We start from the raw sequence: 12225 nt of genomic DNA, 5'->3' as shown, positions 1-12225 counted from the left end.
AAAACGGTACCGCATAAAACAGTACCGCATAAAACAGTACCGCATAAGACGAAGTTGGAAGCGTTGAATTCTGGGCGGCATAGCATCGATTGTCATGTGACCCAACAGCGATACCAACGGCTTGTGGTCCGTTTCGAAAACAACTTCCAGGCCACGTATATACTCATCAAACCTCTGCGCTGCCCAAGTCGGCGCCAGCGCTTCTTTTTCGATCTGGGAGTACCGCTGCTCAGTTTTGGTGAGCGAACAAGAAGCGAATGTGACTGGTCTACGTTTCCAGTCTTTTTGGTGTTGGAACAAAACTTCTCCCAGACCGAAAGATGATGTCTAAGCTGAAGGAGTGGTTGGTAGCAAAGCGTCGTACATAGCCATGCATTGCGCTGAACAAATGAGCTCTTTGAGTTCTTGGAACGCTTTTTCCTGACTGCTACCCCAGACCCAGCCCCTATCCTTCTTCAAAAGAACACGCATAGGAGCCATCACTTCAGCTAAATGCGGCAGGAAGCGGCCCAAATGATTGGCCATGCCCAAAATGCTTCTAAGCTCGGTTACGTTGCTCGGTGGCCTGAAATCTTTGACAGCATTGACCTTCGCCGGATCAGGATGAATGCCTTCTTTATTAAGAATAAGACCCAAAAACAGTACTTGCCTAACTCCAAATAAGCATTTCGCTTTGTTTAATGTCACATTTGCCCTTGCTAGGCGTGTGATCACTTCATTTAAACGCTCATCGTGTTGAGCTTTACTTTCGCCAAACACTAGGGCATCGTCCATAACGTTAACGTCGGGCGGAGCCCGACAACCAGTCTGTCTCGGATCATCCGTGTCTTTAGTTCACCGAAGTCGCAACGGTCCGCCAAGCCATGTAGCGCAGCAGCGAACTGGTCTACCGACTTGCCTGGAATTTGTGTACGTCTGCGAAAACAGGCGCTTTCGTACACTATGTTGCTCTCCTTTACAAAGTGCCCGTCGAACTTTTTTTTTTTCACGGTTTCACACTTCTTCGCGTCTTCGTCGGGTAGGGCAAACGTCCTGAATATTTCACGAGCTTGCTTCCCCATCGTGTAGAGCAGCGTGCGTACCTGAGCCTCCCCGGAGCATTCGTTGAGACCCGTTGCATATCGGTAGTCGTCGAAGTGCGCTATCCACGCCGGCCACTCTGACGTGCAGTCAAAGTCCAGCGGTGGCGGTTGCTGGAGCCCACGCAGCCGCATTGAAGGCGTCTCCGACATCTTAGGTGTCTCCAAGGACGTCTTCGACATCGAAGATGGAACTAGCCTCCCTCAGTGGGAAGGTTCTTGACCTTCTGACACCATGTCGTGTTTAGCCGGGGGCGTAGCCGAACGCGCGCTTGAGTGCTGTCCGATGAAGCAGTCCAGACACCGTGTTCCCAGGTGATGAAAAAGAGCCTCTTTATTATCGCACTCAGCTTTTATACTCTCGCGTCACATGACCACAGATCCACTATCGCAGCCGCAGCTGACGATGCCTGCTGACGTCACGCAAGCATGAACAGGGTCCTTCAAAATATGTGCGAACACGGCGAAGCGTGCCCGCGCTCCGCGGAGCGTCAGCGCATCCGGCGCGGTCGCGCATCGAAACAATGTGGCGCATGCGCACAGCAGACTGGAGGCGGTGCTTCGTGTCGTCTGCTACAGCACGGAAGCGCGCCGTGCTTCCGTGCTGTAGCAGACGACACGAAGCACCGCCTCCAGTCTGCTGTGCGCATGCGCCACATTGTTTCGATGCGCGACCGCGCCGGATGCGCTGACGCTCCGCGGAGCGCGGGCACGCTTCGCCGTGTTCGCACATATTTTGAAGGACCCTGAACAAACGATCACAGCACACCAGGGAGACAATCCGTTTGTCCGTCCATTCTAGGAATGTACAATTTTTCAATGAAACTGGTGTCCTTTTTGCACTGTGAATATTTCAGAGAGGGTTATGTGCCTTACCGAAATTGGAGGGCGGGCCACACAGCTGATAACCAGCCGCATTAAGAGTTTGACATGGTTGGATGTTGAATAGTGTGGCCCGGGCCCATAGGTTTTTAAACCTGGGTCCCGGAGCTCGGGAAAAGGGTTCTGGGCTACGGTCAGATGGATGTAATACATCTTCGGCTATGCCGAGTAGGGGCCTCCCCTAATGTAAGCCAGTTCTATGTTGTTGTGCTCACTGCTCAACATGTTGTAAATATGTAAATTCATGTACATAAGGCATCAATTTATATCCGTGCAAGGCATCTGTTGTTGCAGAATATTGTCTGCTAGATTTTCAGCCTTAAAGACAACAAGCCGTATCCGACGGGGCACCCCTGGTGCAAGGAAGTCAAAAAACCTTGAGACTTTACTTTATCCTTACACACATCTTTCGCACATTGCTGCTCGTGGGACTATAACTGACAAACTAAGGGCTGCGGGTGCTACCGTGGTGGTAATGGAGAGCAGCAAGAACCCCAGCAATTTCTGTCTAATTGCGGTATTGCGACGGTTTTCGCAAGTAACTGAGCGAGCATTTTTTGTCCGGCCAAAAATTGATGAAAGTTAAAGAGCTGGATAGCAACGAGCAGTAAGTTTTTAAGCCCGTTAAATCATTTAAATACTACTGGTTGAGTTGGTTTAACAATTTACATTATTAATCTATATAAAAGTATTTTGAAAATGGGCCTTTCACTGTGCAAACCTTCCTCCTAAACATTTAGAAAGTAGTTTATTCTGTTAATTGTGCAATTATAGTAGAGTAATTAAGGCCTACTGGATTCGCGAAGTTTAGAATACACCATTGGGGAACTATTTCACTTAACGGTGAGCGCTTATGAAATTGCATTACATTTTTAAAATTATATTTTTGAAAATCAAAACTAATTTCGACCAAGCTTGCAGGAACCTGGGAATTAATTGCAGAGATTGCCCTTCAACAACTTTAGCACCTATTTCCAAAATTGTAGAGCCTTGGCTAATTACAAAGCCCAGTTAGTCCGTGAAATAATCGAGGCAGCTTAGACAGCGAGGCTGCGCGACGATTGTGACCACACGCCGTCAGTTTCTTTAACAATGAACGAATTCGAGATGTCAAGACTGTGATTATAAATTTCTCTGATTATTTGCCTTAGGTTGTCATTTTAGGACACTAGAACGATATGGTTGTGACTCATGTGTTTTGAGGGCGTAAAGAAGGTATAAGAAGCAGTGTTTCTTCGAAATAAAAATCAGTTGTAAATCAGCGCTTGTGTCTTGTCCCGGTGTTTTGGGCTGTTCCGTCACAAAATATATAGGCTGGACAGATTATGTTAATAGCATCAGAGATGGCCAGTTCACTGCATATCTTATGGTATAATGCAACTGCAAGCTGGTGTGGGGCGTGTGAAAAAGTGACAAAATTGTTTCTACTCAGAAAACTTAAGTGCATTGAGATCAAGCTCAATGCGCGTCTTTTCCACACTTGATGTCCTCAGCATTTTGTCTAGTGATAAGCTTAGCTTCGTGTTCACATATGCATAAAATGAAGCAGGATTTCAATTCATTCTATAAACTTAGCTGTCTAGAAACGTCACATGCACTTTACGCTTGATGTTCTTATCTACTACAAGATCTTGGAGAATGCGTGGCAAATAAAGCGTAAGTACATAAAGTGCAACCTTGTTTTATCTACAAATGCTTGGAGGAAATCGCTTTTTAGGAAGCCAGTTTTCTTTGTCTTCAAGAAAGAACTGCAGTCGCGCTTGCCCCCTTCTTTACTGTTCATGAATGTGAGAATTAGACATTTTGTGATAATAAATATCCGCCCTGTGTGCGCTATTAATAGTTTATTGGTGGCCTTAGCTTTTCCTCTGCTGTTATTTTTTTACTGCTGTTGCTGTTTATTTTTAAAGCGAATTGTTTGCAACAAAATAGTTGCGCATACGTTTCGCTGGTTCAATGTTTTCTGCGTTTGTTATGCCATAGATTTCATTAGACCCATTGTCATTTATCTGCGCTGTATTTAATATTTCTGGTCATGTATTTCTATTGATTCGGCGAAGTTTTTGTTACTAAACAGTTTTATTTGTGTTTGCCTCGTTGGGTATCATAGCCATGATATGTGATACTGGGTGTAGGCCTATTCAAGTGGCGTGCTTTGTCTGCCGATTTTTCCGTTTCCTGTTGGCATATTGTAATGATATGGCCAAGTAAAATACAAAGCTGAAATTAATTCAATATTGCACAGAAGCACCATGAACTTGCCTGTAGCTACTGGCACTGGTCTTGATTGTCAGTCAGTCAGAGAAACTTTCCTACGGAGTCAGAATAAGACCTCAGAAGGTAGGACGCCTGTTTGGAGCTAGCGGTTTATACACATGCGCTAATTTAGGCAAATACCAAGGTTCTGGGTCGGGTGTACAAAAAGAAGTGGTTTAGCCAGTGTTCGTGTAAAAAGCATAACGTCGATGTCACCGAGTTTATGAGGACCACTTGGCTAGTTTGGGTAGCACCGAAAGCGAAATAAAGCACGTCGGGTACAGCCAGTTGATTTGTTTGGACTCTGCGAGGCACTCGAGATCGTTGATCGGGTGAGATGTGGGCGCGGGAAAGGTGTTTTTTACAGAAATTTTTTCGATGCTCCAAATATTTTCTTCAGCACTGAGTAAGCACAGTTAAGAGGCATTTGTCCAGACTCCCTGTGCCGCGAGTTTCTTCTACGATTAAGACGCATCCTAAACTGAAGTCGTACGTCGGCTACAATTTCGTCGTGTCTTATATTTTGTCTTCCTTTTTCCAGCCATCGTCAATGCTGATCAGCTGGCTCGTGCCATTGCGCACTTCCGGAAGAACTGCATGTTTGTGGCGCGGTGCTACAAGAGGCGACCGACAGCCAACGACTTTTTTACGGTATGGTTGAGGATGGCATCACGGCGAGACGCAGCACGAGAGAGTATTAGAAGCCAGAATATTAATATTAAGGCGGAAGCCTTTAATGCCTCATCGTTGTAAGCAGCAGCTGTCGACAGAAATGTCACGCTTTTGAATTCATCGAAACGGTCGTGACGTCAAAAAGCGCGAATTTCAAACAGGCCAATTGTACTTGGCTACTAACCATGCAACCAATTAAAGGGATCGTATAGTGATGCTCCAAGTAAGTTTGACTGAGTTTAGTTAATTGCTTACTTAACCAATTAGTCTAATTAGCCTTTCTAGTCAGACCAGATAAATAAATAAAACCGAGTAAGAAATTGGCCGAGCTTGGGAATCGAACCCCGGTCTCCGGAGTGCGAGTCGAGCACGCTACCACTCCGCCATGCCAGCTCGAAGGTTTGGAATGTACAAAGATGCGTCTAGTGAATACGGTGTCTTCGTTTACTCCCATCTTCCTCTCTTCCCGTTACGGCGAGGTTTATGTGTCCACCGAGATATGAGAGACAGATACATTTCCTTTCCTCAAAAACCAATTTACCGACGAGCAAGGCGTGTTTGTCCGCGTTTCAGATTGGTCCAAATTGTCGTGACGTCACCACCCGTTAATTTTGACGGGTGTGCACCGAAATATGTGAGACAGTTACTGCGCAACTTCCTTTCGTCAAATACAATTTTCGACTAGTGTCTACTGAGATATGTGAGACAGTTAATGCGTAATTTGCTTTCCTCAAATACGATTTTCATTTTCTTCATTACGGCCCCTCTTTCTTCTTTCAATCACACTTCCTTCCTTCCTGTACGGTGCGGCTCAGGTGTCCACCGAGATGAGAGAGAATTACAGCTCCATTTCCTTTCCTCAAAAAGCGTTGCGTTCAAAGGGCAACGCATTGCGCCGAACGGGTGGTGGCGTTTCTTGAACTCCGTGGCAGCGCTACAACACGCTGTCGCGTTCCACTCCTCCAGGCTAACTAATACACTAACAAAATGTGCAGTGAACAATCGCGTAGCAGAATGCAGCACTCAGGCTTTCGCCTTTCACCACTTTAGCCGCTAAAGTTCCTCGTAATTTTCCTTTAGACTTTATGGTCTTGTCTTTATAAATAGCACGAACAAGATTGTGCAATTTAAGGAGTGCTGACTAAGAGGAGGTGTGAGGAGTATTAACCGATTTTTCTCGGTTAAGAGACGAGAAGTTGGTTGCTGAAGCCATCGACCCCTGTGAAAAACAACGCCGAGAAAACAGAATTTGTCCTTTTTTTATCCCAAAACTGCCAGGCCCAGTACTGCCAATTTAGCGTGGAAATGAAACTTTTGAGCAAGCTGTGTTGTACTTGTCGTGATGGGTATGAGTTGATGGAATTAGTTTTCTTACGACAGTCATGAATATGAACACTCATCTCTGATGAAAAATTTGATGAAAACAATTTTTTCCGATCACACATGCGGGGACACATACATAGTACCGTACAGTGATGCACAAAATGAATGAATTCGTGCTACTTCCCCTTTTCTTTGTTTTCTACTCGTGAACTGACTTTCTTTGTACTTTCTTTTATTTTGACACATCGCTGTTCACATGAACTGACTTAATACTGTCCTTTATTCTGATAAAATACTGCTTCCTTTGAATTGGTTTTGTGCACACATTTGTGCTAAAAATGCTCCACCTTCCTTCTTTCATCCTTGACGAAATAAAACAGAATTTAGAAGCATTGCTTTTTCTTCTGTAATGTATTTTATTCTGCTTTTCAATTTTATTCTTCCATAATAATACGTTTTCTGAATCAAAGAGTTTCACCTTTCGCTGAATATTTATCCTGGCACAAAAAGAAATTCACACCAGCTTTCTTCCTTTGTCTTCAAGGATATATTGCTTTTTCTTTATTAAAGTATTGGTTGGTTTATAGTTTATGGGGTTTAACGTCCCAAAGCGACTAAGGCTATGAGAGACGCCGTAGTGGAGGGCTCCGGAAATTTCGACCACCTGGGGATCTTTAACGTGCACTGACATCGCACAGTACACGGGCCTCTAGAATTTCTCCTCCAAAGAAATTCAACCTTTTTGCTTTTTGCTTATTCTGTCTGTAGGCTAACCGCAGGCTTTTTTCTGACTAGAAGTTGAGTTTGAGTAGATGGCGCAGCCTACCGTAAATGAAATACACATGAGCGTCCTTCATGTGACCTCGGACAAAGTAAAGTAATTGATTGACGAATACGTTACTGTGGACAAGTGAAAACAGCGTACCGCGGTTTCTTCTCGCCGAAGTGAAATATATCTTTGAAGACATTCATAGAATCGCCGCGGGCTGTGTAATGTATGATACAATGAGCGAAATCATGCTGAAAAACTGTAGCGCTCGAGACAAGGACACAACGAAGACGACAACACATGCACCAACTTTCAACTGAATCTTTATTCAATGCACAAACAGCTTTTAAATTCTTCGAGAGCATCAAAATATCGTCCCACAAGCCTATCACACCGCAAGTCACTTTTCACATTTTGTTCAAGCCATCAAGACATAGGCCAAACCGCGAGATGCCTAAACGAGAGGCTACGCGACCACAGTAAGAATATAGAAAATGGAAAAGGCAATCTTTCAGAACACTGTGAGGAATGGAAACCAGATATTTGCGTGCCGAAGTTCGATAAATGCCAGGTGATTAACAAAAGCAAGAAAGAGCTAATACGGGAGAATATTGCAGCAAGACGAATAAAAAATTTGACGTTAAGTGTGTAAGCATCCCGTCTGTACCCATATCAAAGAAGGAGATGATTTTTCTTGATGGCTCGAACAAAATGTGAAAAGTGACTTGCGGTGTGACAGGCTTGTGGGACGATATTTTGATGCTCTCGGAATATTTAAAAAATGTGTGTGCATTGAAGAAAGATTCAGTTGAAAGGTAGCGCATGTGTTGTCGTCTTCGTTTTATCCTTGTCTCGATCGCTACAGTTTTCATCATGAGCAACCAACTCGCCCAAACATCCACCCTGATCAAGGAATCGTGCTGTTTTTCCGCCCGTCCTTGACACAATTAGCCGGGAAGGAAGGGAACACACAAACAAAATATGCAGTGAGGAAGAAAAAGTTAAGCATTACGTGTACCAAATAGCCTTAGTTGACCACAATTTTCTGGCTTTTTTTACTTTTCCGCTGTTTTGCGAATTATGTGCAGTTAGCCGAGGTGTCGAATGCGCTGTTTACATTTCTAAACCGTTCGGTAATAACTGAACTTCGCCTAACTTCGCGGCACACCACGCCGCTAGCTGGCACGACACTCCCTCTAGCATTATGGCAGGAATGCTGCCATTAAATTCAGCGCGTAACAATAACAATACTTGCAAGCAGTCAGAAAAAGAGGAGCGTCAGCCGGCGCCGTGGAAATCATCACAAAAGAAGGCAGCTGTTGCATTGCTCGGCAAGCTTTGGAATGCCGATGGCATTCCGTGGACGCATGGCATGAGCTGCAGTTAACGCTAAACAGTCAAAATTTAGCTTCCGCTGGAACTTTTGAACTTGCTGAAGACAGGGAAAACGTCGAGAAGACTAGCCGCAGTTTTCATGGCTACAGTTCTATCTGATGCTGCGGTATAGTGGTTCAAAAACGTAGCATCATTTAGTACTCTCACACATTCAGGAACATATGATTGGTTATTACAAACCTATTTTCTTTGGTGACCATAATGAACAAAATATTCTGAATGTCTCTCAACTCGACGCCACCATGATGAATAGGAATTCGGCCTTTCCACACGTTATGTAAACACAACTGAATTAGCATACCAAACGGAGCGCAGTCTTCAAACTCTACTCGAAAAAACAAGCTAGCACTTTGCATTGGATATGAAAGCTTCACTGTTTGGAACTGCCCTAATTTTATTTAACTTCCGGTATTCATATTTCTGAATTGTTTTACTACCTAAACTATGCCGTTTATTTCTGAACCAGATGTTTTCTTACTCCGATTTTTTTCTGAGGAGGTTGAGAGACAATTCAAACGAATTTTTGAGGAAGTAAATTACGGGCACTGAGCAGTTTTTGGTTTAGAGGCTGTTCACCTCATCTCATCTAGGCAGTTCACTTCTAATTCAAAGGATGTTCGTATTTTAATAAGGGGAGAGCAGGCTGCGACTGAACTGGGTTTTATTCGCATCGGTGTGTATCACAAACTAATTTTGTCAGCTTCAGAGACGTGTGTGCATAATGCGCACGGGACAAAAACACCATTGGGGAACGAAAAGCAACCGAAATAGTTCTGTTGTGTGCCTAAACAATCTTTATTGGAAAAATAAACTCGAAACCTACGTGTCTTTATGAATCCAAGAATTTTTTTTTCGAGGTGTTTGCCATTAGGCCTAATGAGAAAGGGAGACAAAGTTAGAAAGAGTATAAACAAGCATCGCTTAAAAAGTGGCGAAAGATCTTGATAAAGCAATTATCATCAGTCCACTTGCGATAGCCGCCAAATCCAAGAATTATCTTCAGTGTATTATGTATAAAAAAACAATTCTCCACAACCATAACGCGCAGTATATGTTGCTCGACATATGCTGGTGGTGCCTACGCTACAGAAATGGTAGTTGCATTTGCCGCCTCTTGGAAATCTTTAATCTTCTGTTCGTGCGATGTCAAAGACTTCTTAATACCAGTAACCCACGTGTGTGGTGGTTGCCATCTTCAGGAGAAAGAAAAGCTGCATTGGTACGCGAAAAATGTCATCTGGGGGTGCCACTGCAAACTATGGCAATTTTATTCCCCCTTTAAGCATCTTCCAACTTCTCTGCACTATTCAGCGCATAGTTTCACTTCACAAGACATCCGCGTGCAGTTAGGTTTCGTACGATATTGCGTCTTTTACGTGATAATATGCAAGAAAAAAGTGCTTGAAATGAGGCACTTTTTGTTGTTCTACTTTTCTTCAGTTATTGGGCGCCACCTGTGAAACGATACTAGAGTGCGTGCAGAAGCTGAATACAGAGGATGTAAGGGTGAGTATACAAGGTTGACTGCGCAGATGAGGTGTTAGTGCGCGGCTAATGTGTTGTTGGAGCGTTTTGATTGTTAAGTTCCTCTGCTTTGCAGAATGAGATGGGAAAATTTGGTGCAAATTTTAAACTCGCAGTCACGTACAAATCGGGTTGTTCAAGAAGTAACACAGCTACTCAGGTTTTTTCGGTAAGTTTCACAGCTAAAATAGGTAAATATTGATGTTTACATTTGCCAATGAACGAAATTGATCACTTACCTACATCATTCTCATGAACAATTTATAGACGACCTGTGGCACCAAGAAAATTTTTGCCAGGTTACAAATATATTTGTGTTCTTGCTCTAATACCATATTGCAGCGTTGTAATGACGGCACTGTAGTGGTCAGGAAGAGAGCAACAAGACTAGCAAACGAAGCTCTTTATTTGGGCTGACTTGCGTCCGCAAAAGAACTAAACAGCATGGCAGCGGCGTAAGCAACAAACGTGCTGATCAGTCGTCGAACTACGAATGTTGGCCGCTCGCTGCATCGCTCAATTTAAAACCGGCAAGGGAACTTCTAGATAAGAGGTCAAAATCAACTACATTACACTTGAAAAACGTAGATGCAATTCTTCATGGCTGTGATCAATCGAGATTAGTTCACTGGCTTCTCGCGTCACGAACAAAAACGACAATGCCCCGTTCCTGCGGCACTGAGCGCGAATGAACGGACACTACAATGATACGTGGCATTAGCCCCCTCTCAAAGCAGCATTGCCTCGATGCTTTAAAATGAAATTAAACATAGAGAACGCAAACTTGGAGTCCTCCAGCGTTGATGATAGGGTTTAAGGCTTACGGCATGCACTACTTCCGGGTGTGTGTGTCGTTGCTGAGATGCTGTCGTGCCGTCGGGGATGACTTCATAGTGTAGGTCACCGATGCGTCGCAGAACCCTGTACGGGTCGAAGTAGCGTCTTAGCAACTTTGCACTCCATCCACGGCGGTGAAATGGCGTCCATATCCAAATACGATCACCTGGCTTGTAATGCTTGTCTCGTCGGCGCAGATTGTAGCTTCGGGCGTCGGTGTGCTACTCGTCTTTAATGCGAAGCCGCCCAAGTCTTCGGGTTTCCTCGCCGCGATGAAGGAAGGCGGCGACGTCGAGGTTGTCTTCGTCTGAAACTTGCGGTAGCATTGCACCGAGTGTTGTCGTGGGCTTCCTGCCGTATACAAGCTGGAAAGGGGTAGACCTCATTGTATCCTGGATGGCAGTGTTATAGGCGAAGATCACGTAGGGCACAATGGTGTCCCACGTCTTGTGTTCGGCGTCGATGTACATGAAGAGCATGTCTGCGATGATTTTGTTCAGACGCTCTGTGAGACCGTTGGTTTTCGGATGACAGGCAGTTGTCCTCCGATGGCTTCTCTGACTGTAGCTTAAGATGGCTTGCTGTAAACGCCGTTCCTCTGTCTGTGATGAGCACTTCGGGGGCGTCGTGTCGCAGGAGAATTCGTTCGACGAAAACTTTTGGGACTGCTGTTGCGGTACCACTAGGCAACGCTTTTGCTTCGGCATAGCGGGTAATGTAGTCGGTGGCCACGATGATCCACATGTTCCTTGAAGATGAAGTCGGAAAGGCGCCGCGGAGGTCCATCCCTATTTGCTGAAAGGGCTTAGTTCAAATCAAATGCAGTTTATTTTCCGTCAGAAAGAAATCAACGGAGGAGGCTCGAGCAAAAAGTGAAACATGTTCACTTGATTGCGCTCAAGCCCCCTTTTACATGGCATGCAGTGACGACACACAGGTGGACATTATATAAAACATACTCGTGGAATATGGAAATATGAAACAAAGCAAGCAAAACGTACAAGGTTAAACAATATAGAGTGGTTTTGCAAAGCTCTCTTGTGGAACTTAAACAATTTTTTTATACGTACAGCAAGTACGAAGACAAAACAAAATAAACTGTAGTAATTTACAAACAGAATGGAAAGTGCATAGGTACATATTCATAAAGGCAAACGGTTTTGCAACAGAATGGCATGTTATTATTTCAGGTGCGCTAATTAGTATGGGTTGTCTGATGCTTGCTCCGACAGGAAATACCTAATTTTTGAAATACTAATGTGGTTAATGTCAATTCCGTTATGTTCAAGATTGTTTAAAAGTGTTGGTAATGAATGACGTAGCATTTGTTGCCCATAATTTGTCCGGGAATAAGGAACTTTCCAAGGTTCTGAAAAGCGTGTATCACGTACATGTGTTGTTCGAGTTAACTGTGCCATATATTTTAATTCTTGCTGGCTGTTACGAAGTTGTTGTTTGTATCTTTTTGCCAATGTATATAGGTATAGA

The 12225-nt window shown here is 44.1% G+C and overlaps 1 protein-coding gene across 1 annotated transcript in view; it reads left to right on the top strand.

Annotated features, from left to right (window-relative positions):
- LOC149334258 (uncharacterized) overlaps positions 1 to 12225 on the top strand; it is a 67107-nt gene that overhangs the window by 3946 nt on the left and 50936 nt on the right. The window contains exons 2-3 of the mRNA XM_089556227.1: positions 4759 to 4868; positions 9817 to 9882. Coding sequence (XP_089412353.1) covers positions 4759 to 4868; positions 9817 to 9882 — 176 coding nt within the window. The remainder of the gene's footprint in view (positions 1 to 4758; positions 4869 to 9816; positions 9883 to 12225) is intronic.

The sequence above is a fragment of the Amblyomma mixtum genome, chromosome 8, assembly GCF_055824585.1.
Source record: "Amblyomma mixtum isolate Tamu chromosome 8, ASM5582458v1, whole genome shotgun sequence".
Classification (NCBI taxonomy): Eukaryota; Metazoa; Arthropoda; class Arachnida; order Ixodida; family Ixodidae; genus Amblyomma; species Amblyomma mixtum.
This window is presented reverse-complemented; position numbering and strand designations above follow the sequence as displayed.